General features: G+C 66.9%; 1 protein-coding gene across 1 annotated transcript; it reads left to right on the forward strand.

Annotated features, from left to right (window-relative positions):
* Positions 1 to 2,443: 2,443 nt before the first annotated feature.
* ABCB6 (ATP binding cassette subfamily B member 6 (Langereis blood group)) lies at positions 2,444 to 27,085 on the forward strand. The gene is made up of 20 exons (XM_038422506.2): positions 2,444 to 2,478; positions 5,152 to 5,683; positions 7,753 to 7,890; positions 10,194 to 10,383; positions 13,247 to 13,339; positions 14,034 to 14,226; positions 14,670 to 14,791; positions 15,070 to 15,179; positions 15,454 to 15,519; positions 15,869 to 15,994; positions 16,170 to 16,246; positions 16,700 to 16,763; positions 18,849 to 18,934; positions 20,716 to 20,773; positions 21,055 to 21,159; positions 22,588 to 22,762; positions 23,251 to 23,363; positions 23,955 to 24,049; positions 26,162 to 26,230; positions 26,700 to 27,085. Exons 2-20 carry the CDS (start codon positions 5,168 to 5,170, stop codon positions 26,839 to 26,841), a joined length of 2,538 nt encoding a protein of 845 aa, XP_038278434.1. The 5' UTR covers positions 2,444 to 2,478; positions 5,152 to 5,167; the 3' UTR covers positions 26,842 to 27,085.
* The last annotated feature ends 109 nt before the right edge of the window (positions 27,086 to 27,194 follow it).

Here is a 27,194-nt window from a genome sequence, read left to right on the forward strand (position 1 = left end):
GGAGTCTCTTGCTGCCTTGTGCGCTAATCTGGCCCTGCACCAGTGTCAATGAGACACCTTGGTTGTGGGTGGCTTGGTATGAATGGACACACAAAGGGGGTAAGTCCCATTCCCTCCCCACACACACACATCTACAGCTCTTGAGGTTGGGTGGCGGGGGCTGGGGACTTGAAGCCAGGATTCCTGGGTTCTATTCCCAGCTTTGGGAAGGGAGGGGTCTCAAATGGTTAGAGCACCGGGTGGGGACAGGGGACACTAGAATTTGGGAGATCAGGGTGTGACAAAGTGGGAATGTTCTTAATGTTTTCTCTGAATACTGTGTGAGTGCCTCAGTTTCCCCTATGCAGTTCTTAAGTATCCAGGTGGGGGGATCAGGGGGTGTAATTGTGGCAGAGCCCTAGAGGGCCAGAGTGATGGTGTCTGCACAGAGAATGGCCGACACCCTGTCTCCTGGACACTGATGGCCTGCCCCCCCAGGTGCCAACTGAAGAGGTTGGAGAACAAAGAGATCAGGTGGCCTCCTGGCCCGGGAAAGGAGCAAAGGCCAGAGGAGGGACAGGAGAGTTTCAGTTTGGAGCTGGCTGCGGAAATGGAGGGAGGCCCAGATGGGGCTCTGGCCTCCCTGCCCCCCCCAGAGGGACCTGGCTGAGGGGTCCTGTTCTCTGTACCTACAAGCTCCAGTTTAGACCATGTTCCTGTCATCTAATAAACCTTCTGTTTTACTGGCTGGCTGAGAGTTCCCTCTGACTGCGAAGTTGGGGGGCAGGACCCTCTGGCTTCCCCAAGACCCCGCCTGGGCGGACTGGCTGTGGGAAGCGCATGGAGCGCAGAAGATGCTGGATGCTCTGAGGTCAGACCCAGGAAGGGGGGAGCCGGATGAGCTGTTTGCCCTGCAGACAGTCTGCTCCCAGAGAGGAGACTCCCCCAGAGTCCTGCCTGGCTTCATAGGGAGCAGTTCCAGAGCATCGGCCGGGGACTCCGTGACACAGAGTTCTAATCCTGGCTCTGCCACTGGCTTCCTGGGTGAGCTTGGCCCCCTTCCCCCACTCTGTGCCTCAGTTTCCCCATCTGTGCAATGGGCTGGAGATCCTGGCTCAACCCAGTGGGTTGTGAGGCTCAGTTCACTCGTAGTTCCGAGGTGCTGTGAACCTTGCACTGACAGCACTAGGGCAGGGTCCAGGGCTGCTCTGTGTGTTGCCCCCCACGGCTGGTCCTGGCTCTCCTGGTTGGGTGGGGGCTGCCTCAGCCTCGCTCAGGCATTTGGGAGTCATTTGGGCAAAGAGCTGAGGGGCCAAAAGCCCCCCTTGCAGCTCAAACACCCACAGAGCACCAGGAGTCAGGCCAGCTGAGCGCCCAGCTCGCAAGCAGCTCCAAAGCTCAGCCACTGGGAGGGAGAGGTCGCTGTGCTGGGCCCCAGCCTGGCTGAACAAACACACCCCACACGGGCTCCACCACCCTGGAAATGGGCTCAGAGAAGAGGCTGGTTCCTGCGCAGGGCTCCCGGAGAACGTCCTGCCCCTAGGCCCAAGAGAGCAGCCCTGGGGTCCCCCAGCCATTGCTGTGGGGCCTTGGCAGCAGAAGCCTGAGGAGCTGGGGCCCTGCACCGCTGGAGTCCATCCCAAGCACAGCTGGGACCTGCACTGGGGGCTCTGTCCAAGCATTACTGTGTACAACCCCACCCCCGGCCTTCGGCGTGGGGGATCAGGTCCCGGGTGTCTGGGCAGAGAGTCCCAGGGATGGGGGGGTGGGGCACGGGGGGATCAGGTCCCAGGGTGTCTGGGCAGAGGGTGCAGGGGAATTGTGGGTCCTGGGGATGGGGGAGTGGGACACAGGGGGGATCAGGTACTGGGTGTCTGGGCAGAGGGTCCCGGGGATGGGGGGGTGGGGCACGGGGGGATCAGGTCCCGGGGTGTCTGGGCAGAGGGTGCAGGGGGATTGGGGGTCCTGGGGATGGGGGGTGGCGCACAGGGGGGATCAGGTCCCGGGTGTCTGGGCAGAGGGTCCCAGGGATGGGGGGGTGGGGCACGGGGGGATCAGGTCCCAGGGTGTCTGAGCAGAGGGTGCAGGGGAATTGTGGGTCCTGGGGTTGGGGGGGTGGGACACAGGGGGGATCAGGTACTGGGTGTCTGGGCAGAGGGTCCCGGGGATGGGGGGGTGGGGCACGGGGGGATCAGGTCCCGGGGTGTCTGGGCAGAGGGTGCAGGGGGATTGGGGGTCCTGGGGATGGGGGGTGGCGCACAGGGGGGATCAGGTCCCGGGTGTCTGGGCAGAGGGTCCCGGGGATGGGGGGGTGGGGCACGGGGGGATCAGGTCCCGGGGTGTCTGGGCAGAGTGTGCAGGGGAGCCCGGGGGGTCCCTGGGGGGGTCCATACGCCAGGCCAGCGGCCGTCCGGGCACTAGGACCCGGCGGGAGCCGGCAGGGCCCAGCGTGTGCGCAGCTGGGCTGGGAGCCGGGAGCCGAGAGCCGGAGCGGGGCAGGTGAGAGGGGCCGGGCAGATCCCCCGTGTGGGGCCGGGGGTGGGGTGTGTGTGACGGGACTGACCCCCATGTGCCGCTGGTGGGGGGGCTGAGGAGGCCGGGGGAGGACAGGGGGCCGGTCCCCCCATGTGGGGCTGGGGGGGGGATTGAGGAGGCCGGTCCCCCCCCGTGGGGCTGGAGGGGGGATTGAGGAGGCCGGGGGGCCGGTCCCCCCCATGTGGGACAGATGGGGGGGCCGTTGAGGAGGCCGGTCTCCCCCATGGAAGCTCTCGGGGCTCCAGGGTGTGAAGGGGCCGGAGGGAACTGGGGGTGGCTGAGCCTGAACCTCCCTCCCCCCTGGCTGCCCAACATTGGTCCTCTGCCCACCCGGGTCCCCCTGCCCCTCTGCAGCCGTGGGCCCCGGTCCTGTGCTCCCCTTCGCCCCTTGCAGAACGCTTGGTGCACAGGTGCCCCCGTGGGGCAAGGTGGTCGTGGGGCACCTCATGGTGCCGGGGGGTTCAGGACCTCTGGTGTATGCAGCTTGCACTCCGCTCCTCCCCCGCCCCCGTGCAGGGACCCCCCCCTGCCTGCCAGCATGGCCGGGGCAGTGTGTAATCGCACATGTGGGTGGGTGGGTGCTCAGGGCCGTGCCCCCTTCGGAGCTCAGCTGGAGACCTGCACCCGCTGCCAGCTTGCTTTGATTTGTTTCAACTAGGGCTGTCAAACGATTACAAAATGAATTGTGATTAATCGCAGCTTTAATTGAATTATTATAAATATTTGTGGATGTTTTTCTATGTTTTCCAATATCTTGATTTCAATGACAACGCAGGATATGAAGGGTACAGGGCTCACTTTATGTTGTTTTTTATTACAAATAGTTGCACTGTAAAAAACATTAAACAGAAGACTGTGCAATCTGCAAGTCGAAGCACGAAGGGGCAGAGGAACGTTTAGCGCATCTGGCACGTAAATATCTCGCAACGCCGGCTACAACTGTGCCATGCGAACACCTGATCTCACTGTCAGGTGACATTGTCCACAAGTCATTTTCTCCTGCAAATGTAACCAAAGTTGTTTCTCTGAGCGATTGGCTGAACAAGAAGCTGGACTGAGTGGACTTGCGGGCTCTGAAGTTTTACATGGTTTTGGTTTTGAGAGCGGTTATGTAACAAAGATAATTCCACCTTTGTAAATTGCACTTTCAGGACAAAGAGATTGCGCAACAGGACTTGTACCAGGTGAACTGAAAAATATTATTTCTTTTGTTTATCTTTATTATGGTGCATATATTTGTAATCAAAACCAATAATGTAAAGAGAGCCCTGTACGCTGTGTATTCTGCGTTGTCATTGCATTCAATATACTTGAAAATGTAGAAAAAATCCACAAATATTTATAATCAGTTTTGATGGGTATTCTATTGTTTAACACTGCGATGAATTGCAATTAATTTTTTCAATCGCGTTAATTTGTGTTGAGATAATTGCTTGAGTTAACTGTGATTAATGGGCAGCCCTAGTTCCAAGGCCTCCCAGGAGCCATTGCTTTGGGGAACTGGACAGAGAATTATGGGGTACATACCCAGAGGGCGGTACGGCTGCACTGGGGGAACACAGCCCCCTGCCCCTACCCAGCATGGGCACGCTGCCCGGCTGGGGTCACTGGATGAATGGCCACGACTCAGCCTTGGCCTCGGAGAAGTGCAAGGCCCCGCCTCTGGAGCTCATCTCCTGGGGGGTCGTGTTGGTTTATAGCCCCCTGAGGGGCATGCCCGGCACCAGTGCGGAGCACCACGTCCCTCTGATTACCAGGCCCCTCCCAGCCTGTGTCCCAGCAGGGTTTGAGCTGGTGCAGGGCCAGACCAGACCAGTGCTGTGTCTAGGGCGGGCTGCTGGGAATCCCAGCCTTCAGATGGGCCCAGGCCATAATCTCTGCAGGAAGCTGCTGGGGAGGGAGATCCAGGGAACTGTATCCCTCCAGGGGTGTGGCTGGGCACTGGCTTGGGGATTTGAACACACAGTGCAAGGGTCTGTACACACGCATGGGCTTGTGGCCCTGTATTTGCACGTCTGTGTGTGTTTGCACACCCCTCAGACAAGATGGCTGAGCGGTTGCAGCCCTGGATTGCTAATCCATTGTGAAAAGAAAAGGAGAATTTGTGGCACCTTAGAGACTAACAAATTTATTTGAGCATAAGCTTTCGTGAGCTACAGCTCACTTCATCGGATGCCAACATACAAATACGGTATTTCATTTTCCGATGAAGTGAGCTGTAGCTCACGAAAGCTTATGCTCAAATAAATTTGTTAGTCTCTAAGGTTCCACAAGTACTCCTTTTCTTTTTGCGAATACAGACTAACACGGCTGCTACTCTGTAATCCATTGTGCTGTGCATGCCTGTGTTTGCATCCCACTCTTGACGGAGCCTGTCTTCCTGGGGGCTGAGTTGCTGGGGTGAGGAGCATGGTCGGAGAACCTACCTAGAATAGAACATCAGTGTGTGTGTGTGTGTGTGTGTGTGTGTGTGTGTGTGTGTGTGTGCAGCTGTCAGTGTGTATTTGCACACCTTGGTGCATGGGTGCTCACACGTGTGTCTGTGCACAGCTGTGTCAGCATTCATTGGTGCATGGCAGCTCGCGTCGGTGCCAGACCCTGCTGAGCAGTTGTGTTTGTGCCGTTGTGTCTCCGCAGCCTCTCGGCCGGCAGGATGGTGGTGCTGGGGAGTTACTGCCCGGGGAACGGCACCATCTCCCAGGCATGGACGCAGCAGGGGCTCGCCCCCTGCTTTTACTTCACGCTGGTGCCCACGGTGCTGCTGAGCGTCTGCCTCCTGCTGGGCGCCCTGCAGTACGGCTGCTACGCCCGGTTTGGCCGCGCCATGGAGCCCAAGCACATCCCCCGCTCACGCCTCTACCACGGGCAGGTGCTGCTCTCGCTGCTGCTGGCGGTGCAGCCCCTCGGCGCCCTCCTGTGGCAGGCGCTGGATGCGGGGCCGCTCTCCGGCTACTCGGTGCTGTACGGCTGCCTCTCGGCTGTGGGCTGGGGCTGCTCCCTCGGCCTCCTGCGGCTGGAGCACACCCAGGTGCTGGCGCAGGACAGGACCAGAGGCCACGGCACCGTCCTGCTGCTCTTCTGGGCGCTGGCCTTTGCTGCCGAGAACCTGGCCCTGGTGTCCTGGAGGAGCCCCCTCTGGTGGTGGTCCCTGGGAGATGCCCCTCAGAAGGTAGGTGGGGGGCAAGGTCCTGGAGGGTTGATGGAGCCCGGAGTGGGGGACTTGGGGCTGTTGCAGGGCTGTACCCCAGTCCCTCTTTGGGTAGAGACAGGAAGCCTCCCCCCAGCCTGAGCAGGGTCTGGTTTGGGCCCCCACGCCCTGGGAGCACTGCCAGGTGCAGCATGCCCCGGGGGGGAGGTGGAGTCCAGTTAGCCCATCGATTGCACCCCCTGAGCCCAGGGCAGAGCCGAGCCCTGCTGGTCTGGAGCCCCACCTGGCCCCATAGATGTCACTGGTACTGGCTGGTCCAGCCCCTAATGCCAGGGCACTGGAGGATCCCCCATCTGCCAGGCTGGCTGCCTCTGAACCCCCTTCCCCAGGCAGCCCTGCAGTGAGATCTTGGGGGGCTGGTCCCAGATGTCCCTTCCCCGTTACCAGGGCTGTTCACTGGGCAGCTGTTTGCAGTGGCACTGGGCCAGTCACTGCCAGCATCCAGCTGCGGGGAGGGCTGTCCACAGCTCGGACTGGAAAGCCCTGAATGCCAGGGCCCCGGCCCCGGCCCCGGCCCTTCCCGTGGGGACAGTCCCAGGGGAGCCACCTCCCGGCTGGGGAGTTTGTCCTGCTCTCCGGTCCGTATTGTTCATAATTCAGCCCCCTGGAATCTCCTCCTCCAGGGCGTTTACCCTGCGGACCCTGGGGAGAGGCAGCCCCTGTTTCTCTGCCCCACCCGTGGCCTCTATTGCCTGGCCCTGGGATTTCTGCCGAGTCACGGTGGGGTGGAGCCGGCCGGGGGGCGGGGCCGGGCTCCCACTGGCTGTGTCCTGCTGAGTCACTCAGGGAGCCCATCCTGCCCCGGGGGCCAGTGGCGCAGGCTGGTGGGGGGGCTCTGTGGTGCTGTATGAACCCCCCAGGCCCTGCCTCCCCCTCCGTGGGTCGGGATGTTTGTCTCATCCCTCTTTGGCCCCACTGCGCAGATGGGGGTAGCTCAGAGGGGAAGGGGGGGCTTTAGATACTCATCCCCCCCAGCCAGGCAGCTGCCCCACTTCAACCCAGCCCCGATACCTCATCTCGGCGCCCCTCACTCACCACAGCTCCTCCAGGGATGGGACCCCGGCTACTCTCCCCGAGCCTCACCCGGCAGCCATGGGGGGGTTAATCGGGGCAGCTGTGGGGTGCTAGGGGTACAGTTCCCAGGTGAGGGGAGCCCCCAGCCACGTCCTAGAGCTCCGGCTGGCCAGCTCCCCCGCCCCTGGGAGGATGGCTCCTACCAGCCTGGGCCGTGGACCCCTCTCCGCTCTGGGAGGGAGGTGACTGCCCAGCGCCCCAGATCCTGGAGCTCCCAGACCTCACCGGACACAGAGTGGAGAGACTAGCTAGAAGGGGAGCAGCCGGGACATGACATGAACCCCCCTTCTCCACCTCTTGGTGCCCCCCGGGACCTGGTCCCGGATCCCCATGATCCCCGGCTGTTGAAGAGTCCCTGGAGGGTCCGTCAGTGTGCCAGGCCTCGGGTCCCACTCCCCTCAGGGCAGGGCATGCAGCTGGCCCCAGCCCTCCTGCTTGGCCAGTCAGCTCTGCCCAGCGAGCGCAGACTGTGGTCGGAGACGTTCGCCCTGCACCGGACCCGTGCACCGGCATCAGCAGCGCCAGGCCCTTCCTAGTGCCCTGAAGCCAGCTTGGGGAGGCCGTGGGTCAGCACAGGGGAGTGGAGGCACGGACGAGGCCAGACCGGCCAGCGGCAGGACCGTTTGGGCTCCGTCTCCCCCTCTCTGTCTGGCCCTGGTGAGAGCTGCTCTCTCTCCAGAGCCCGGCTCGCATCACAGCCTCCTCTCACCTGGTTCATGGGCCTGCCACCCTGAGACGCCCCCCCCAGTCTGAGCCCATCTACGCAGGCACGACCCAGCCCAGCTAAATGTCCTGCCTTTGCCCACATACCTGGGCCCTCCCGGCGCTGCGGGGGGCCCGCTTGTCTCTGAGTCCCCGGCTTGCTCTCCAGGAACCTGGCTCGAAGCTGAGGGCTCCGGCCTGCGGGGGGCTGGGATCTCGGGGGTGCAGGTGGCTGATCCGTGGCTCCCATCCAGGTGCAGTTCAGTCTGTGGGTGCTGCGGTACGTCTGCACCTTCGCCCTCTTCGTGCTGGGGATGAAGGCGCCTGGGCTGCCGCACAAGCCCTACATGCTGCTGGTGAACGAGGATGAGCGCGATGTGGAGAACAGGCAGGTGGGTCCTCCAGTCCCTCGCAGGTGTCCGGAGTGGGTTGTAGGGGCGCGAGGGGCATCACCAGGACAAGGCAGTGTTGGGTTATCACAGTGGTTTGTGAGGGGTCGATCCTGCTGGGAAAGGGTTCTGTGGGTCATGCCAGCTCCCTGGGGTGGTGGCTCAGTGCCCCACTTGGGCACAAGGGAGATAGGAGCAGCTCTGTGAGCTGGAGAGGATCTAGGGTGTGGACTGAGCAGGCCAGAGGGAGGAGCCCTGCACCAGCCCAGCCTGGACAGGTTGCACTTTTCCTGGGTGCTGAACCCTACCCAGCCCCAGGCTTTGGGGGCAGTTGCACCCTGCAGGACGGGAATTGGTGCTGCTGACAGCCAGCTCTGATGGTTCTGAGTGTGTCCCGGTCACCCGGCCTTGCCATCTGGCTGCAGCTCCCTCCTGAGGGCGTGAATCCTGCCAGCTTCAGTGCACAGCAGGTGCTTATGTCCCCCAGCCAAGCTGCCAGCTGACCCCTTAGTAGGGTGCTTCCACATGGCACTCAACCCCACGGCTGGCCCAGGTCAGGGGCTGCGGCTGCAGGGCTATAAACCACAGTGTAGGCACCGAGCACGTCCCAGAGCCCGGAGGGCTACATGCCGTGTTCTAGCCCAGCCCCACACTTACTCCCCTCCTGCTGCCCCACACCCCGCCCCACACTCCATCCACACTGCCCCACACTCAGCCCTGCACCTAGCCCCGCACTCCATCCACACTGCCCCCAGCCCCACTCCTGCTGCCCTATGCCCAGCCCCGCGCACAGCCCCTGGAGCCCACTGGGCAGAACTGAGCAAAGAGCAAGCGACAAGGCAGGGGAGGGAATCTCTTGCCTCGGCCCAGCGCCTGCTGGCCCCAGCTGCTGAGCTCCACGGGGCTCTTCCTCCGGCCCGAAGAGGGAAGCAGAGGGTCCGTCCTGTCCCGGGCCTGGCGCTCTGCGGCGCTCGAGAACGGGCACCTTCCACCCACAGGCCCTGGGCCGAGAAGGGCTTCCCCTAGCCACCTCGTCTCTCCTGCCCTGGGGCCACCACGGCAGCCAGCAGCAAGGTGGGAAGGCAGCTGTGGCCCTGATCCTGCCACCGCAGTGCCCGGGCGTGGGGACCCACCCACCCCAGCATTCGCCCTGGCAGGGTCTGGATCGAGTGTGTAAACGTGACCCAGCAAAGAATGGGTTTAAGCGAGGAGTGAATTTGCCAGCAGATGGTGCTGCTGGCTCTGCCGTGTCCCGCAGCCGGCCTCCCCCTCCCCAGTGCTGGCCTGTCCCTTGGCAGGGGATGTGAGCTGCCAGGGTCGGGGCACCCCCTGGCTCACTGCAGCATCGCCAGCAGGGGGGCAGTCGGACTCTGGCTCCCTGCCCTGGTGCTGCGGGATCGGAACCCTGGGGTCAGGGGTCAGGCCCCCAGTCTCCCCCATGCCTGAGCATAGCACAGTCCGTACCCCTGGGGTCGGGGGCCCCCCATCAGTCCTCTCCCCTCCCACAAACCTGGGGCGCTGTGCACCAGTGCCAGGGTTCCTCCTTCCACATTCCCACTGCCCCCCTTGGGTGGCCCCATATAAGCCGCAGGACTCACACTTCGGCCTCCTCCTCCAAGGCCTAGGAGCATCTGCGCCCCACATCCTAGTGCCAGGATTGCCCCAGTGCCTGGTTCACCCCACACCCCAGTGCCAGGATTGCTCCAGTGCCTGGTTCACCCCACACCCCAGTGCCAGGATCGCCCCACATCTCAGTGCCAGGATCACCCCAGTGCCAGGATTGCCCCACATCTCAGTGCCAGGATCACCCCAGTGCCAGGTTCACCCCACATCCCAGTGCCAGGATCGCCCCAGTGCCTGGTTCACCCCACATCCCAGTACCAGGTTCGCCCCACACCCCAGTGCCTGGTTCACCCCACACCCCAGTGCCAGGATTGCCCCAGTGCCAGGATCGCCCCACATCCCAGTGCCAGGATCGCCCCAGTGCCTGGTTTGCCCCACACCCCAGTGCCAGGATCGCCCCAGTGCCTGGTTCACCCCACACCCCAGTGCTAGGATCACCCCAATGCCAGGTTCACCCCAACCCCAGTGCCAGGATCGCCCCAGTGCCTGGTTCACCCCACACCCCAGTGCCTGGTTCACCCTGTGCCAGGTTCACCCCAAGCCCAATGGGATCAGCACCCCAGGGCTGGGAGCTTTTGCCCCCCTGCCCAGGTATGCCCAGTCCCTTAGTGCTCTGAGGCCGGGGGTGAAGGGACGGATCCCCCTGGGCGTACACCCCTCCTCACCCCCTTTCTCCATCTCAGCCCCTCCTGGCAGGTGACCGCAGCAGCCACTCCACCTGGAAGGGTTTGGGCCGGAAGCTGCGGCTGCTGGTGCAGTATGTGTGGCCGCGGGGCAGCCCCCTGCTGCAGGGCCTCGTGCTGTTCTGCATGGTGCTGATGGGGCTGGAGCGCGTCATCAACGTCTTCGTGCCCATCTACTACAAGAACATCGGTGAGGCCCGCGGCAGGGGTCCGGGAGGGGAAGGGGTCACACCCCCAGCACAGGGCAGGCTGGCACTGCCCAGTGTCCCCTTCTGGCAGACACAGCTGCGTGGAGCTATGGGCTGCCGGGAACCAGGTGTGGCAGGGGTGTCTGATGTTTGGTGGCCAGGCCCAGGGGTTCCCCCCCCCGTTGCTCCAATACACGCTGGTTCCCGTGGCCCCTGCTCTGTTTGCCGCCCCCTGGGCAGAGGCCCTGTGCGGAGGGGAGCTGCGGCACGTATTGGGCAGTGCCTTGACTTTTCCACCAGGGGGTGCTCTCCTATGGGGTTTTATGGGGGGCCTGGGATGAGCCCAGTGTTTGGTGCCTGCTCTGACGGGGTTGGGGGGAGGCTGCCCTCAGCCGTGGGCCAGCCAGGATCCGGTGCAGCACGGGGAGGCGCTGCTCAATCCCTGCCCTGCATCCAGCTTGGGGCAGGCCCCTGGGGCCCAGCTTGGCACCACTGTATGCCCAGCCCGCTGCGGGTGTCCTAGCAGGGGCCTTGTGGGACGGAGGCAGCAGCTCCGGCCTGGCAGGAGAGTGTGCCCTGGGGCGGAGAGGGGACCTGCCTTCCTGCACCATCCATCAGGTGCTGCTTCTCTGGTACATTCACCCCGCAGGCACCCAACGCCCTTGTCACACAGGGATCCCTCCCCCAGCGCTGAGCTGCACCACCTCTGGGGTGGGGCGAGGGCACTGTTTATACAGGGATCCCCCACTGCAGCCAGCTCTGGAGTGGGGCACAGCAGGCTGGGACAGAAGGTGAAGGAGAGGTCTGTGTCCAGTGGCGATTGCAGGGGGCTCAGGGAAGCAGGATGCTCGGCCCGACGCCCTGACTCGATTGGCTGATGGGCTCCAGGCTCCACACTTGGTGCTGCCCCAAGTCCCTCCGAGTGGCTCCGATTTGTGCCAGGCTGGAAGGTGCCAGGCAGCCCCAGTCCCTGCGTTTGCTGTGGGGCTGGGGCTGGCTGAGCGCGGGGCCCCTTCCTTTGTAGCTGCTAGGGCTGCTGTGTGCCAGGTTCTCAGGCCCTGGCGGGCGGTGCGGGTGCCAGCTCCCGGCGCTAGGTCAGGCCCTGAGAATGGGAGAGGCCGGCCCTGGACTCTGCCTTTCAGCCTTGACTTTTAGACTTACAAAGGCGTCGCTAAGCGGTGCTGGCAGGAGGCTCCGGGGCGGATAATGTGGGGTCTGAATGGAGGGAACGGCCCGTGGCCTGCATACAAAACGCCTGCCCCCCTCCCCCCCACTACTGGGGGGCCGGAGGAGATGCTGCTCTCCAGCCTCAGGGGCTATGCAGTGGGCTCCCATCAGCCCCAAGCCAGAGGCTGCAGTCCTGGCTCCCCATCCCAACCATGGCCCTGGGGTGCATCCCAGCCCTGCACTGTGCTGGACGGGGCCCCAAGGCCCACCTTGCGGGTGCTCCCCTGGGTGTTGGGGGGAGCTGGGCCCCAGGTTGCCCAGACCCGGCGCTTGGCTGCCCCCTGCAGGTGTCCTCTGGCCACCCCTGTGTTCTTGCCAGGCCCCTGGGTTACATGCAGTGGGGTAGACACCCCGACCTCTCCCCACCTGGAGCCGGCAGGTGGTGTCCCTGCCTGTCCCCAGGCTCCCCACAGCCGTTCGGTCCAAGGTGGCTGGAGAGAGGAACGGCTGGGGGCAAGGGACCCGTCTCTGAGCAGTGGGAAGCAGTGCCGCCCCCCACAGGGGTCCCCCCCGTCAGGATTAGGGCAGCCCTCTCCCCTTCTCAGGCAGACCAAGCCCAAGCCAGGAACAAGGGACCTTTGTGTGAGCTCCAGGCCCCTGCCACCCCCAGGCTCTGCAGCTACCTTAAAATGGGGGGGGGTGTTGCTGGGGGGGCAAGGAAAGGGGGGGAGTGACAGGAGGGGGGCTGGGTATGTACTGACACGTTTCTCATGGGTGGGGAACGAGTACCCTGGGTAGAAGGTGGGGGGGGCAGGGCTGGGGCCTTGGCTGGGGCCCAGGCCAGGGTTGGGGGGCAGGGCTGGTGCCAGGGCTGTGGGGTGTGGAAGGGCGTCCCAGGACAGGATACCTGTGGGGAGCAGGGCTTGGGCCTTGCTGACTCAGTCTGCGGTGGGTCTATGCTTCAGTGCCCCCATCCTGCCCCAGAGCACCGGGAACACCCTTGCCCAGGGTGGGGTGAGCGGCCGGCTCTCCCATCCTGGTCCCTTCCCCCCGAATGACTCTTTGCCATGGGGCTGAGCCTGGCACCCCCAGCAAGACCTGACCTGTGCCCGACTGGGAGGATGCTGCCCCGGTGAGAGTCCTCCCTGCCCCAGTGGTGTTAGCTTTGCCCCATGATAACGAGCCCACAGACGCCAGACCCCTCCTGCCCCACTAGCCCCCTGTGTTCACGGCCCAGCCCGGGGCCCTTTCCCCAGGGTCTCTGTTGGCCCCGGTGTCCCCTCATGAGCAATCCCCTTCGGCCTGCCGCAGTGCCAAGGAGCCCAGGATTTGCTTTCACCTGTTCTAAGCCCACAGTGGCTGTCGTGCCCCACCCCAGAAGAGGCTGCTTTTCAGCCCTGGGTGCTGCTGCCTGGTGTTCGCGGCATGGGGCGGGTTATCTCTAGCACCACTGAGGTAGGGGCAGATGGATCCCAGGCCCCTGCCCCGGGAGCTGGCGGGGCTGTAGCAGGAGAGCGCCGGCTGGGCAGTGGCACCCTGGCACGTAAGGGGGGAGTGGGACTGTGAGAAGCTGGGGGAGGGACGGCAAGGGGGGGGTTGGGGTGCGACGCAGGCCCCAGCTCCCTCCCGCAGCTGCAGGGAGGTGGTGCCAGCCGCCCCCGCCCCCAGCGCTCTGATCCGGGTCTCCCGTCTCCCCAGTGAACGAGCTGACTGACGGCACTGCCTGGCACACAGTCGCCTGGACCATCTGCACCTACGTGTTCCTGAAGTTTCTTCAGGGTGGAGGCGCCGGTAGGACCCGCCTTGGGGCTGGGCAGGGGGGGCTCCAGGCAGGGGCTGAGGCCCGGGGGGGCGGGGCTGGTGGAGATGGTGAAATGCTGTCCCGTGGGAGGGTAGCGGGCAGTGCCCTGCACACAAGCCATCCTTAGCCCCCAGCCACGGACGATCCCCGGCTCGGCCCCTCAACCCTCTGGACCTGGCAGGGGGCAGACCGTTGGGCAATCCTGGGGGCAGCAAGGCTCTGCGCGTGCCCTCTCCGGGTGCTGCCCTGCCAGGCGGGAGGCTGCTGTGGAGACTGGGGCTGCCCTGGCAGGGGCGTGGGCATCAGCTCTGCTGACCCAGTGCTGGGCATAGAGATGGGGGGATGCTGGAGGGCAGCAGTGGGGCTGGGGGCATTCCCTGGAACAGGCCAGCAGAGGGAGCAGATTAGCCAGCTCGGGCCCAGCCCCTCCCTGCTTTGGCCAGCCAGGGCCCTGGGGTGGGTCCCAGCTCCCCTTGGGTGCCAGGGGTTTGGGCACTGGGGGCAGGTGTCTAGGCATTTCCAGGGGCCCCTTGGCGCTCAGGGCTCTGGGGGGAGCTGCTCCAGGCCTACGCCCAGGGGGTGGTTCTGGGTGCCACTGCATTGCTGCCCTGGCCGTGCCCCTCGGTGCTGGGCAGTGGGCGGGGTAGGTCTCCACTGATCCATCTCGTGCCCCCCCCACCGCAGGCTCCACTGGCTTCATCAGCAACCTGCGCACCTTCCTGTGGATCCGGGTGCAGCAGTTCACCAACCGGCAGGTGCAGGTGCGTCTCTTCGCCCACCTGCACGGCCTGTCCCTGCGCTGGCACCTGGGGCGCAAGACAGGCGAGGTGCTGCGCAGCGTGGACAGGGGCACCAGCAGCGTCAACAGCCTGCTCAGGTACCGCGGGGGGGCCTCCTGCAGCCACCCCCAAAGCCCCCGTCTTGCCCGGCAGGCTCACCAGTGGCTGCTGAGCCTTGGAGGGCTCCTGGAGGAGGGGAGGGGAGCAGGGCTGACCCGGGTGGGGGGTGAGAAGGGGATAAAGTGGGGGCAGGTCTATGGGACAGAGGGAGAGGTGGTGGGTGATGGTGAGTCAGGGTAGGGGAAGAGGGAGATGGGCAGGGCAGACGGGGTGGTAGGGGATGGGGATGAGGGTGTGAGGGATGGGCAGGGCTGTGGGGCAGTGGGGGGAGGTGGATGGGGGTGGGGGGATGGGGAGGGCAGAGGAGGTGGGGGGTGGAGAGGCCCATGGGACAGCGGGAGGAAGGGGGTAGGGGTGGGGAGGGCGGGGTGACCCTGGGTTGACGTGACCCTTCCTGTGTCCCCCCCACTCCCCCCCACAGCTACATCATCTTCAGCATCTTCCCCACCATCGCTGACATCGTCATCGGCATCATCTACTTCAGCTCGGCCTTCAGCCTCTGGTTCGGCCTCATCATCTTCGTCTGCATGAGCCTCTACCTGAGTGCGTGCGGGGGGGCCCTGTGCTGCTTGGCCCGGCGGGGGGGGGCCCTGCGCTGCTTGGCCTGGCGGGAGGGGGAGGGCAGCGGGGGGGGGCCCTGCACTGGCTCGTCCCGGCGGGAAGGCAGGGGGGGCACTGCCTGAGGGGGCTTGTGCTGGGATCCCTCCCCCACCCGCACTCGGTGACCCTGGGGTGCAGATCTGGGGGAGCAGTGGCCGAGGGGCTGGGCGTGGGGGGCCGGGTGGGCAGCAGGATGGGGTGACATGTGGCTTCCCCCATAGCCCTGACCATCATAATCACGGAGTGGAGAACCAAGTACCGGCGGGACATGAACACCCGCGACAACGAGGCCAAGGCCCGGGCCGTGGACTCTCTGCTCAACTTCGAGACGGTACCGACGCGCGGGTGGGGCCTTTGGGAGATCACCCCGGGGGCCGAGCTCCGGCCTGGGGCGGGGGGAAGCTCAGCTCTGGGGAGGTGCTAACAGACTGTGCGGGTTCTGGGGGGGAGGCTCTCCCGGGAGGGGGCATGGGGAAGTGGCAGGTGGGACAGAGGAAGGAAGTGCTGAGCCCTGGGGGCGGGTGGGGGTCGGTTCTCAGCCCTGGGGCATAGGGGGTAGGCTGTGCCCAGGGGCTGGGACTGAGCCCGGGCTCCATGTGTTTCAGGTGAAATATTACAACGCGGAGAGCTATGAAGTGAATCGATTCAATGACGCCATCCTCAAGTACCAGGTGCTGGGGCTGGGGGGCTCCCATCCCTGTGCCTAGCTCCCCTCACCGCCCTGCACTGGGGGATGGGCGCTGAGGAGGGGCCTCGCACGGGGCAGTTGACAGCCCCAGGGGGCTAAGCATGACCCCAGCGCTGCAAGGGGAGCCCCAGCTGCCTGCACCCCCATGGGGTTTCCAGCAGATGCATGGAGGGGGCAAATGCAGCTCAGCGGTGCGGGGTGGGGCGGGCCTGGGGGGTTGCACTGGGTTGAGCCTGGGGCACTCCTATGGCTGGGGACATGACTCTGGGGGAAAGGGAGGCCCTGAGCCTGCTGGGGGGTCCCTGACGCTCCCTCCCACCGCCCCCCGGCAGGTCTCGGAGTGGAAGGTCAACGCCTCGCTGGGCCTGCTGAACCAGACCCAGAACCTGACCATCGGCCTGGGGCTGCTGGCGGGGTCCTTGCTCTGCGCCTACTTTGTGACTGAGAAGAGGTTCCAGGTGAGCCTGGGCCAGCCTGTGCCCCCCGGAGCCTTGGCATCTTCTGGGCTGCGAGCCCCCGCGGACAAGATGCCCCTGGTCGGCTGGGTGCCCCCGACCCCTGCCCCCCAACTGGGTGCCAGGGGTGGGGGCCCTGGCTCCAGCTCTGATGGGCATCTCTCCCCGTCTCTGCCAGGTGGGGGACTTCGTCCTGTTCGGCACCTACATCATCCAGCTCTACACGCCGCTCAACTGGTTCGGCACCTACTACAGGTAATGCTGGCGTGGGAGAAACCGACCCCTGCCAGGCCATTGGGCCAGCTAGCCTGTGGCCCCGCCCCTTGATGCACTAGGCCAGGCCATTGGGCCATATAGCCTGGTAGCCCCGCCTTCTGCTGCACTGCATCAGCCCATTGGTCCATATAGCCCAGTAGCCCCGCCTCCTGCTGCACTGGATCAGCCCATTGCTGCATCTAGCTTGTTAGCCCCGCCTCCTGCTGCACTAGATCAGCCCATTGGTCCATCTGGCCTGTTAGCCCCGCCTCTTGCTGCACTGGGTCAGGCCGTTGGTCTGCCCAGCCCACCCTGTTGCTGCCGGCACTTCCCTGGTGAAATCCCCCTCGAGGTGTGACCAAGGCAGTTCACACCATGGGGGTGGGAACGTCTGGGCTGCGTGGGGCAGTGGCCCCCTGTCCCATCTTTACCTGCCCTGTCCTCCGCCTGCAGGATGATCCAGAGCTCCTTCATCGACATGGAAAACATGTTCGAGCTCTTCAACGAGGAACAAGAGGTGGGTGCCCCGCCCCCTGCCCTCAGCTCCGCCCCCAGGAGGGGCCACATCCCCTGCCCTGCCCCCAGCTTTTCCCCCAGGAGGTGGGTGCCCCGCCCCCTGCCCTCAGCTCCGCCCCCAGGAGGGGCCACATCCCCTGCCCTGCCCCCAGCTTTTCCCCCAGGAGATGGGTGCCCCGCCCCCTGCCCTCAGCTCCGCCCCCAGGAGGGCCAAACCCCTGCCCTGCCCCCAGCTTTTCCCCCAGAAGGTGGGTGCCCCGCCCCCTGCCCTCAGCTCCGCCCCCAGGAGGGGCCACATCCCCTGCCCTGCCCCCAGCTTTTCCCCCAGGAGATGGGTGCCCCGCCCCCTGCCCTCAGCTCCGCCCCCAGGAGGGGCCACATCCCCTGCCCTGCCCCCAGCTTTTCCCCCAGGAGGTGGGTGCCCCGCCCCCTGCCCTCAGCTCCGCCCCCAGGAGGGCCAAACCCCTGCCCTGCCCCCAGCTTTTCCCCCAGAAGGTGGGTGCCCCGCCCCCTGCCCTCAGCTCCGCCCCCAGGAGGGGCCACATCCCCTGCCCTGCCCCCAGCTTTTCCCCCAGGAGATGGGTGCCCCGCCCCCTGCCCTCAGCTCCGCCCCCAGGAGGGGCCACATCCCCTGCCCTGCCCCCAGCTTTTCCCCAGGAGGTGGGTGCCCCGCCCCCTGCCCTCAGCTCCGCCCCCAGGAGGGCCAAACCCCTGCCCTGCCCCCAGCTTTTCCCCCAGGAGATGGGTGCCCCGCCCCCTGCCCTCAGCTCCGCCCCCAGGAGGGCCAAACCCCTGCCCTGCCCCCAGCTTTTCCCCCAGAAGGTGGGTGCCCCGCCCCCTGCCCTCAGCTCCGCCCCCAGGAGGGGCCACATCCCCTGCCCTGCCCCCAGCTTTTCCCCCAGGAGATGGGTGCCCCGCCCCCTGCCCTCAGCTCCGCCCCCAGGAGGGGCCACATCCCCTGCCCTGCCCCCAGCGTTTCCCCCAGGAGGTGGGTGCCCCGCCCCCTGCCTCAGCTCCGCCCCCAGGAGGGCCAAACCCCTGCCCTGCCCCCAGCTTTTCCCCAGAAGGTGGGTGCCCCGCCCCCTGCCCTCAGCTCCGCCCCCAGGAGGGGCCACATCCCCTGCCCTGCCCCCAGCTTTTCCCCCAGGAGATGGGTGCCCCGCCCCCTGCCCTCAGCTCCGCCACCAGGAGGGGCCACATCCCCTGCCCTGCCCCCAGCTTTTCCCCCAGGAGGTGGGTGCCCCGCCCCCTGCCCTCAGCTCCGCCCCCAGGAGGGCCAAACCCCTGCCCTGCCCCCAGCTTTTCCCCCAGAAGGTGGGTGCCCCGCCCCCTGCCCTCAGCTCCGCCCCCAGGAGGGGCCACATCCCCTGCCCTGCCCCAGCTTTTCCCCCAGGAGATGGGTGCCCCGCCCCCTGCCCTCAGCTCCGCCCCCAGGAGGGGCCACATCCCCTGCCCTGCCCCCAGCTTTTCCCCCAGGAGATGGGTGCCCCGCCCCCTGCCCTCAGCTCCGCCTCCAGGAGGGGCCACACCCCCTGACGTGCCCCCAGCTTTTCCCCCAGAAGGTGGGTGCCCCGCCTCCTACCCTCAGCTCCGCCCCCAGGAGGGCCAAACCCCTGCCCTGCCCCCAGCTTTTCCCCCAGGAGGTGGGTGCCCTGCCCCCTGCCCTCAGCTCCGCCCCCAGGAGGGCCACACCCCCTGCCCTGCCCCCAGAGGTGGGTGCCCCGCCCCCTGCCCTCAGCTCCGCCCCCAGGAGGGCCACACCCCCTGCCCTGCCCCCAGTTTCTCCCCCAGGAGGTGGGTGCCCCACCCCCAGCAGATCAGCTGCTCCTGTCCACAGGAGATGTGGGTGACTCCCCCCAGCCATCACCCCCACACACGCGTTCAGGCAGCTCCTCTGGCTCGGCTGGGGGCTCTGATCCCCCTGCGCTGGTCCGTTTGCTCCGCCTGGGGCCCAGGGGGCAGGGAACAGAGCTGTAGTGAGGGGTCTGCTCTGCGCTCCCTTCCCCCCACCGCGTCCGGGGAGCGGCTGCGCACGGAGCATCCCCAGGGGGGCCAGGGCTGTGAGCCGCGTGTCTCTGTCCTGCAGGTGAAGGACGAGGTGAATGCAGGGGACCTTCGCTTCCGCTCGGGGCTCATTGAGTTCGAGAACGTGCACTTCAGCTACATGGACGGGTATGGGGGGCATGGAGCCAGCACAGAGATCGGGGGTGGGGCAGGGATGGGGACTACGGGGTGCAGTGGGGATGGATGGGTACAGGGATCAGAGCTGGAGGGAGGAGGGGGCGTAAGGGGTGGAGTGGGGATGGCCGTGGGGCGGGTACAGGGCTGGGGCGTGCGGGGTGGAGGGAGGAGGAAGGTGTGGGGTGGGTACAGGGCTGGGGCGTGCAGAGTGGAGGGAGGAGGAAGGTGTGGAGCGGGTACAGGGCTGAGGTGTGCAGGATGGAGTGGGGACGGGCCGTGGGGCGGGTACAGGGCTGGGGTGTGCAGGGTGGAGGGAGGAGGAAGGTGTGGGGCGGGTACGGGGCTGGGGCGTGCGGGGTGGAGGGAGGAGGAAGGTGTGGGGCGGGTACAGGGCTGGGGCGTGCGGGGTGGAGGGAGGAGGAAGGTGTGGGGTGGGTACGGGGCTGGGGCGTGCGGGGTGGAGGGAGGAGGAAGGTGTGGGGTGGGTACGGGGCTGGGGCGTGCGGGGTGGAGGGAGGAGGAAGGTGTGGAGCGGGTACGGGGCTGGGGCGTGCGGGGTGGAGTGGGGATGAGCCGTGGGGCGGGTACGGGGCTGGGGCGTGCGGGGTGGAGGGAGGAGGAAGGTGTGGGGCGGGTACGGGGCTGGGGCGTGCGGGGTGGAGGGAGGAGGAAGGTGTGGGGTGGGTACGGGGCTGGGGTGTGCAGGGTGGAGGGAGGAGGAAGGTGTGGGGTGGGTACGGGGCTGGGACGTGCGGGGTGGAGGGAGGAGGAAGGTGTGGAGCGGGTACAGGGCTGGGGCGTGCGGGGTGGAGTGGGGATGAGCCGTGGGGCGGGTACGGGGCTGGGGCGTGCGGGGTGGAGGGAGGAGGAAGGTGTGGGGTGGGTACGGGGCTGGGGCGTGCGGGGTGGAGGGAGGAGGAAGGTGTGGGGCGGGTACGGGGCTGGGGCGTGCGGGGTGGAGGGAGGAGGAAGGTGTGGGGTGGGTACGGGGCTGGGGTGTGCAGGGTGGAGGGAGGAGGAAGGTGTGGGGTGGGTACGGGGCTGGGACGTGCGGGGTGGAGGGAGGAGGAAGGTGTGGGGTGGGTACGGGGCTGGGGCGTGCGGGGTGGAGGGAGGAGGAAGGTGTGGAGCGGGTACAGGGCTGAGGTGTGCAGGATGGAGTGGGGATGGGCCGTGGGGCGGGTACAGGGCTGGGGCGTGCGGGGTGGAGGGAGGAGGAAGGTGTGGGGTGGGTACGGGGCTGGGGCGTGCGGGGTGGAGTGGGGATGAGCCGTGGGGCGGGTACGGGGCTGGGGCGTGCGGGGTGGAGGGAGGAGGAAGGTGTGGGGTGGGTACGGGGCTGGGCGTGCGGGGTGGAGGGAGGAGGAAGGTGTGGGGCGGGTACGGGGCTGGGGCGTGCGGGGTGGAGGGAGGAGGAAGGTGTGGAGCGGGTACAGGGCTGAGGTGTGCAGGATGGAGTGGGGATGGGCCGTGGGGCGGGTACAGGGCTGGGGCGTGCGGGGTGGAGGGAGGAGGAAGGTGTGGGGTGGGTATGGGGCTGGGGCGTGCGGGGTGGAGGGAGGAGGAAGGTGTGGGGCGGGTACGGGGCTGGGGTGTGCGGGGTGGAGTGGGGATGAGCCGTGGGGCGGGTACGGGGCTGGGGCGTGCGGGGTGGAGGCCGCTATGCGGGGCAGGACGCGGCCGTACAGCCCCAGCGTGAGGTCACGGTGCCCCGTGCCAAAGGCTGGGGGGGAATTTGGGGGGGAAGCAGCTGAACCCCTCTCTGCCCGCAGGAGGGAAATCCTGCAGGACGTCTCCTTCTCGGCGATGCCCGGACAGACCCTTGCCCTGGTGAGAACGGGACCCTCGCGCTGGGATCCGTGGGGTGGGGTTGGCCGATGGCTGTAGGGACTGGTCCGTTTGGAGCCTGCCCACCCTGCCCCTGCCTCTGCCCCTGCCCTGCGCCCTCCGTGCCAGTCTGCAGAGTGAGCGGGAATACGGGGGTCTCCGTACGACGTATTCCCTTTACTCAGGAACTTGCCCTGCTCCGTCCGGTGCCTTCTCTGGGCCCCCGGCCCCCAGCGCATGGGGCGGCACCTTGGCCTGCTGACCCTTGTGCTCTTCGCGCTCAGGTGGGTCCGTCCGGCTCAGGGAAAAGCACCATCATCCGCCTGCTCTTCCGGTTCTATGATGTGTGGGGCGGCTGCATCCGCATCGACGGGCAGGACATTGCTACGGTGAGGGGGCAGCGCTGGGGGTGCCTGGGGGGCGGGGTCCCGGCAGGGCGTGAGAGGGCAGCACTGGGAGTGCCTGGGGGACAGAGTCCAGGGAGGGCGTGAGGGGTGCCTGGAGGGCAGGGTCCAGGCAGGGCATGAGGGGCGCTGGAGGTGCCTGGGGGGCGGGGTCCAGGGAGGGCGTGAGGGGGCAGTGCTGGGGGTGCCTAGGGGGCAGGGTCCTGGCAGGGCGTGAGGGGGCAGCGCTGGGGGTGCCTAGGGGGCAGGGTCCTGGCAGGGCGTGAGGGGGCAGCGCTGGGGGTGCCTAGGGGGCAGGGTCCTGGCAGGGCGTGAGGGGGCAGCGCTGGGGGTGCCTGGGGGGCAGGCAGGGCACTGCTCTCTCGTGTGAAATTGCCATCATCCAGCAATGCTGGACCAAGCTCCCCCAGCGTGGTGGGGTCTGAGGCTGCCCTGCCCGGGGCTGGATTCGTGGGATGCCCAGGGCCCGAGGTGGGATCAGAGCCGGGGACGCCCCAATGGCTCAGGGCTGGCGCACGGTCCCTGCCGCTCGCGGGCACCAGGGGAGAGTCCGCGCACCCACCCGCAAGCCCTGAGGTGCAGCCGCCCCTGGCCACACGCGCCCTGGGCATGGCCCCAGAGTGGCCTGTGCCAGGCAGCATGGGAGGGAGGGAGCCCCGGCCTGCAGGGGGTGAGACAGCCCCTGGCTCCCCGAGGGGGTGGATCCGGCCAGGAGCCCCGGCCCCCAGGCTGCTTAGGACAAGCCAGGCCTAGCCATGCCCAGCGCTGGCAGGGAGGGAGCCTGCCACGAGCGGCAGCCCAGAGACGAGAGGGACCTGCCAGGCCTTCCCCATCTCGGCCCCTGGGTTTGTCCCGCAGCCCCTGGTGCCAGCACCGCGGGGACCCCAGGAGGGGGTCTGAGCCTCTCCTGCCAAGGGCAGGTCGGGGGCCATGTGCTCCCCCAGGAACTCGGCCTGCTTTGTGGGACCCTCCCCCCATTTCCAGCAGGGGCGGGGGCAGAGGCCAGCCCTCCTGGGCTAATGGGCAGCCCGGCTCCCAGCCTGGCTTCAATTACGCACCAAAGGAAAGCACTTTGAAGTGCTGCGGGGGCCAGATCAAAGACTTCCCGTGTTACTGCAGCCCCCCACGGCGGGCGGAGGGGGTTCCTTTCATTTGTGCTCCGTGGGCAGGCTAAGGCAGGGGGCTGGGAGCCGGGGGACCGGCTGGGGGGCCTCGGCGAGTTTGGCCTCCCTGTGGGGGACCTGACACTGTAGCAAGGGGATGGGGGACCAAGTGCCTTGGGGCTTCCCAGGGCTCCGGGCTCGGCCAGGCCGGCGGGAGGAGCAGGGCAAAGGCTGACTCGGCAGCTCCCAGGAGAGCCTGGCACTGCCCTGGTGCCCGCGGTGACGGGGCACGGCCGGGGCTGCCCTGCAGGTGACACAGGCCTCGCTGCGTGCCCACATCGGGGTGGTGCCCCAGGACACGGTGCTCTTCAACGACTCCATCTGCAACAACATCCGCTACGGGCGCACCACTGCCTCCGACGAGGAGGTGCGCCAGGCAGCCCGCGCCGCCGACATCCACGACCGCATCCTCTCCTTCCCCGAGGGTGAGTCTGGCCCGCCGCGGCCTCCCCAGGGCCCTGCCCAGCACGCCCGGCCCCCGGGGTGGGTTCGCCACCTCCCAGGACTGGAGCCCCTGGACCCGGCCCAGGGGAGCTGCGTGGTCTGCGGGCCTGCTGGGACATGCCATTAACCTGCCCCCTTCCCGGGTGCTCAGCTTGGTACAGTGGTGCCAGCTGCTTTCTCTGGGGCATAGCCCAAGGACAGGGGGCAGGACTCCCTTCCTCACTCCTGGGGGGCGGCGCTGCCCCTGCCTGGCTACCTAGTGCCCAGGGGAGCAGCAGGGGGGCTGGCCTGGGCGAGCTTTGGCTCTGGGCATGGCGCCGCTGCATTGGGGGCCACGAGGGGCAGGCGTGCGCAGCGGCCCGTGGGGCAGGCCAGGCACTCACAGTGAGGGAGGAGGAGAGGCTTGGGCGACCCCGTGGCACTGGCAGCGGGGAGCCGGGTCCCACACGTCTGGCTCTGCACCCCACAGGTTACGAGACCCAGGTGGGGGAACGAGGCCTGAAGCTGAGTGGGGGCGAAAAGCAGAGAGTGGCCATCGCGCGCACGATCCTCAAGGGCCCGCAGATCATCCTGCTGGACGAGGTAACCTGGGACCCCCTCCGGTCCCCCATCGGCTCCTTCCCTGCCCCCCACGGGCCCCTGTCCCCCGTCACCTCATCAGCCCCCCTCCCTGCCCCCTCCCTTCCCAACATGGGGCCTCCTCCCCACCCCCAATCAACTGCCCCTCCCTACCCCGCATCCCTCCATCAGCAAACACAAGCCCTCATCCCCCAGGGCCCTCCCCTTCCCACATCAGCAAACGCTACCCCCCACCGCGCCCCTTCCCCACCAGCAAAGGCCAGGCCCCCGAGTGCCCCGCTGCCCTCCCATGTCATTCGCACTCCCCACATCTCCACTCGCCTTCCTCGGGGCACCAGCTCTGAGCGAGGCCTGGGGCCGGCGGCCGACCTGTCCTTACTGGGGGGCGACCCCTCCGGCCCCCGAGCCGCTGGCCTGGGCCTGCCCTGCTCACGGCGCTGAGCAGCAGCACTGTGGGCAGGTTCTGCCAGCTGCCTGGCACCCTGGCTGGTAGGGTAGGGTGGCTGCAGCACGGTGTGGGAGTGGGGCAGTGAGACTCAGGGTGGGTCCAGCCTGGCACCGCTGCCCCTGCCACACGCTGTACCTGGCATGCAGGCCACGTCGGCGCTGGACACCGAGACGGAGAGGAACATCCAGGGTTCGCTGGCCAAGGTCTGCGCCAACCGCACCACCATTGTCGTCGCCCACAGGTGAGGGCGGGGCAGGACTTTGTGCGGGATGTGGGGATCTGGGGGGGGCGGGGGGGGGAGTTCAGCAGGCCCAAGGGCTGGGGGGGGGAATTCCCTGGGGGGCTGTCACCACACGCCGGGGGTGTAGTGAGAGTTTTGCTGTGCCACAGCCAGCACTGACGGCGGGGGGTGCACCCCCTAGTGACCCCTCCCTGCAGTACAGCCCCCCCTAGCACCACGCTGGGGCCAGCACTGACTGCGGGGGGGGCACTCCCTGCAGCACACAGCCTCCGAACAGCCCTGTAGAGTGGAGAGTGGCGCAGGGGTCAGCGGGTCCCGCCAGGCTGGGGGAACAGGGCACCTAGTGTGAGTCAGGGGCGGGTCGGTGCCTTGGTTGGGGCTCTGCTGCTGGCATTGCGCTTCCCCTGCCCCCGGGTGTCTGTCTGGGGAGGGGTCTCCCATGCGCGGCTGTCACTGGTGTGAATGGATGGAGAGCAGCTGAAGAAGAGGGGTGCTTGGAGCCCCCATTCTTCTGGAAGCAGCCTGGGTGGGGTCAGCATTGCCCAAAGCTCCGTGTCTGCTGGGGGCTCCCGTGTGTGTGTGTGGGGGGGGGACAGAACCCAGCTGTCACCACCCCCACCTCCTATGAGAAACACATGGTGTGAGCTGGGCTGGGCGGTGCCTGGCTGCCCGCTGAGAAGGAGCCAGACCCCTTTGATCCTGTCCCTGGATCCATAACCCTGCCAGGGCCTCCCTCTCCACCGGGCCCGGCCCCACGCCGTGTGCTGGCCAGGGGAGGAGGGGAGGGAGCGTCACCCCACAAGCCGCTGGGCCTGGCTGCATGGGGTCTCCCATGGAGCTGGGACATGGCGTGTTAGCAGGGAGCCACGGGCTGGAGTGGTGCCCTTCTGCGGGTGCTGGGTACATCTGCAGTGTCTGCCCTGGGGGGCACAGTGCCCTGGTGGGTGGGGTGGGGGGGCTCAGTGGAGAGGGAACAAAGGAAATAGGTAGGAGCAGCGGGCAGGAAGCCCTGAGCCACAGCCCAGAGCATGGGGCAGGGTCCCGCCCTGGCCCTTGGTGGGAGAGGCGGGGGGTGCCCTGTCCGTGGTGATGGTGACTGGTGGCGTCGTTGTGCCATGGCTGGCTGGAAGCTGTAGCCAGCAGCTGCCGGGCACCAGCACTGGGTCCTGGAGCCGGCGAGGCTGTGCCGGCCGCAGGAGGCCGTGTCACTGGGGCGGAGCAGCTGGTGGTGCTGGTGCCCGTGGCCACACGAGGGTGGGGGTGTCTGCACTTCCTGTGGTATCGCAGCGCCCATTTTTGGGAGCTGGGGTGGGCAAGGCTGGCACTGGTGGCGGTGTGGGGAGGGGGTGGTGCAGGAAGGGACCAGAGAGTTCTGCGGGGTGCACCTGGTGCAGGGCTGAAAGGGCAGACTGGGTGGGGTGGGCAGTACAGGCGTGATGGGCTGGGGAGTGCCAGCAATGCTCTGGGTGGCGAGATGGGCTGGGGCACAGGACTGGCTGGCACCTCACTGCTGGGGGCTATGACCTGTGCAGGGCACCCCGGCGCTTCCAGCCCCACAGCATGGGGGCACCTGCAGCTGTTACTGCTCTGCCTGGAGCAGGGTGGACGCTGGGCGGTTACACCCCCGGCCCTGGGCACGCACGACCAGGCCCGGTTTCAGGCTCTCGGCAGACTCTGGCAGCCAGCTCTGGCTCTGTCACGCTTGGGCACATTGTGAAATCAAAGTGCCAGCTCTGACCCTGGTTCTGTAGCGGGGCGGGCGCGGGGCTCTGTGGCTGCAGGCCCATGGGCTACGCATGGCTTTGGGACAGCAGGGCTGGAGGGATCCCCTCCCACGGTCACCCTGCGAGGAGAGTGGCTTGTTTGTGGTGGTGCTCGCGGCCAGCTTTCCACTCGCTCCACGTGGCTGCCCCCCCCAAGCAGCTGCTGGCCCCGGGGCTGCCTCGTGGCTCGCTGCCAGCGACTCCCGGTCTGTGCCACGCGGGATGGGAGCATTGTCAGCCCTGGAGCTTGGGCATCTTGGGGCAGGTGTGGCTGGTGGCGCCTAGGATCACGGGGGGGCTCTGCTCGTGCGTTGGTAACCTACTGTCTCCTCCTCCCTCCCCCCCTCAGGCTCTCCACGGTTGTCAATGCCGACCAGATCCTGGTTCTCAAGGATGGGCGTGTCGTGGAGCGTGGAAGGTAACGTACCATCGCAACCGCAGGCGGGTCCCTCTCCCACCCTGGGAGCTGCAGCTGCCCCTGGGCTGGCTCCAGGTGCCTGGCTGCTCCCTTCCGGGTGCCATGCTGGCTGCAGCTGGCAGCTCCTGCCCGGTGGGATGGTCACAGCATGGGAGGGGGTGGGGCCTTTGCCAATGGGTCCCATGCAGATGCTGCAATGTGCCCTGGGCTGGGCAGAGCCCTTCAGCGGGGAGAAGGGCACGGTGTAGAGGGGGGTAGCTGGCCCCTGGGCTGGGGCAGAGGAGGGCCTGGGCAGCGCCCGGGGCAGGGCAGGCGGGAGCTGCAGGGGGTGGAGCTGGGGGAAGGGCAGGGCAGGGCAGACGGGAGCTGCTGGGGGCCGCGCAGGCTGCAGTGGGCAGAGGAGGGGCCGGGCAGCGCCCGGGCAGGGCAGGCAGGAGCTGCAGCCCCCTGAGCCCCGACTCCCCCACAGGCACGAGGAGCTGCTGCAGAAGGGAGGCGTCTACGCCGGCATGTGGCAGCAGCAGCAGGTTGGGGACGCATCCAACTCCGACACGGAGAGCAAGGACTGCAGCACTGAGAAGTTGCCGGCGGCCCCCAGGAAGCGGCCGTGAGCGCAGGCAGGAGCCAGGGGACTTCGGGCAGTGCCAGCGGCATAGTGCTGCCCCCACGCTGTGGCTGTAGTTTGCTGCACTGGCATTGGTCTGTACGCCAGGTCCCCCGGGCTGTTATCTTGGCTTGTTTCAAAGTTGTGGCATCTTCCTGCAGCGAGGGGGCTGCACCACTGTTCCTGCTGTACGAGCCGCATCGTGGCCCAGAGACCCCCTGTGATCCCTGCTGGGCACACAGGCAGCCCACGGCCCGACCTCCAGCCACCCGTGGCATGGGTGGTGACGTTGCAGCAGGCAGAGCATTGCATGCTGGGATTGCACGCCCCCAGCATTGCTGCCACAGCTGGCCCTGGCTA

Source organism: Dermochelys coriacea, chromosome 11 (assembly GCF_009764565.3).
Source record: "Dermochelys coriacea isolate rDerCor1 chromosome 11, rDerCor1.pri.v4, whole genome shotgun sequence".
NCBI classification, from domain to species: domain Eukaryota; kingdom Metazoa; phylum Chordata; order Testudines; family Dermochelyidae; genus Dermochelys; species Dermochelys coriacea.

Coding starts and splice junctions, on each gene's coding strand:
- ABCB6 (XM_038422506.2), top strand. CDS start 5,168: ATGGTGGTGCTGGGGAGTTACTGCCCGGGGAACGGCACCATCTCCCAG. Junction 16,764..18,848: donor TCTTCAACGAGGAACAAGAG/GTGGGTGCCCCG, acceptor TCTGTCCTGCAG/GTGAAGGACGAGGTGAATGC. Junction 22,763..23,250: donor CATCCTCTCCTTCCCCGAGG/GTGAGTCTGGCC, acceptor TGCACCCCACAG/GTTACGAGACCCAGGTGGGG.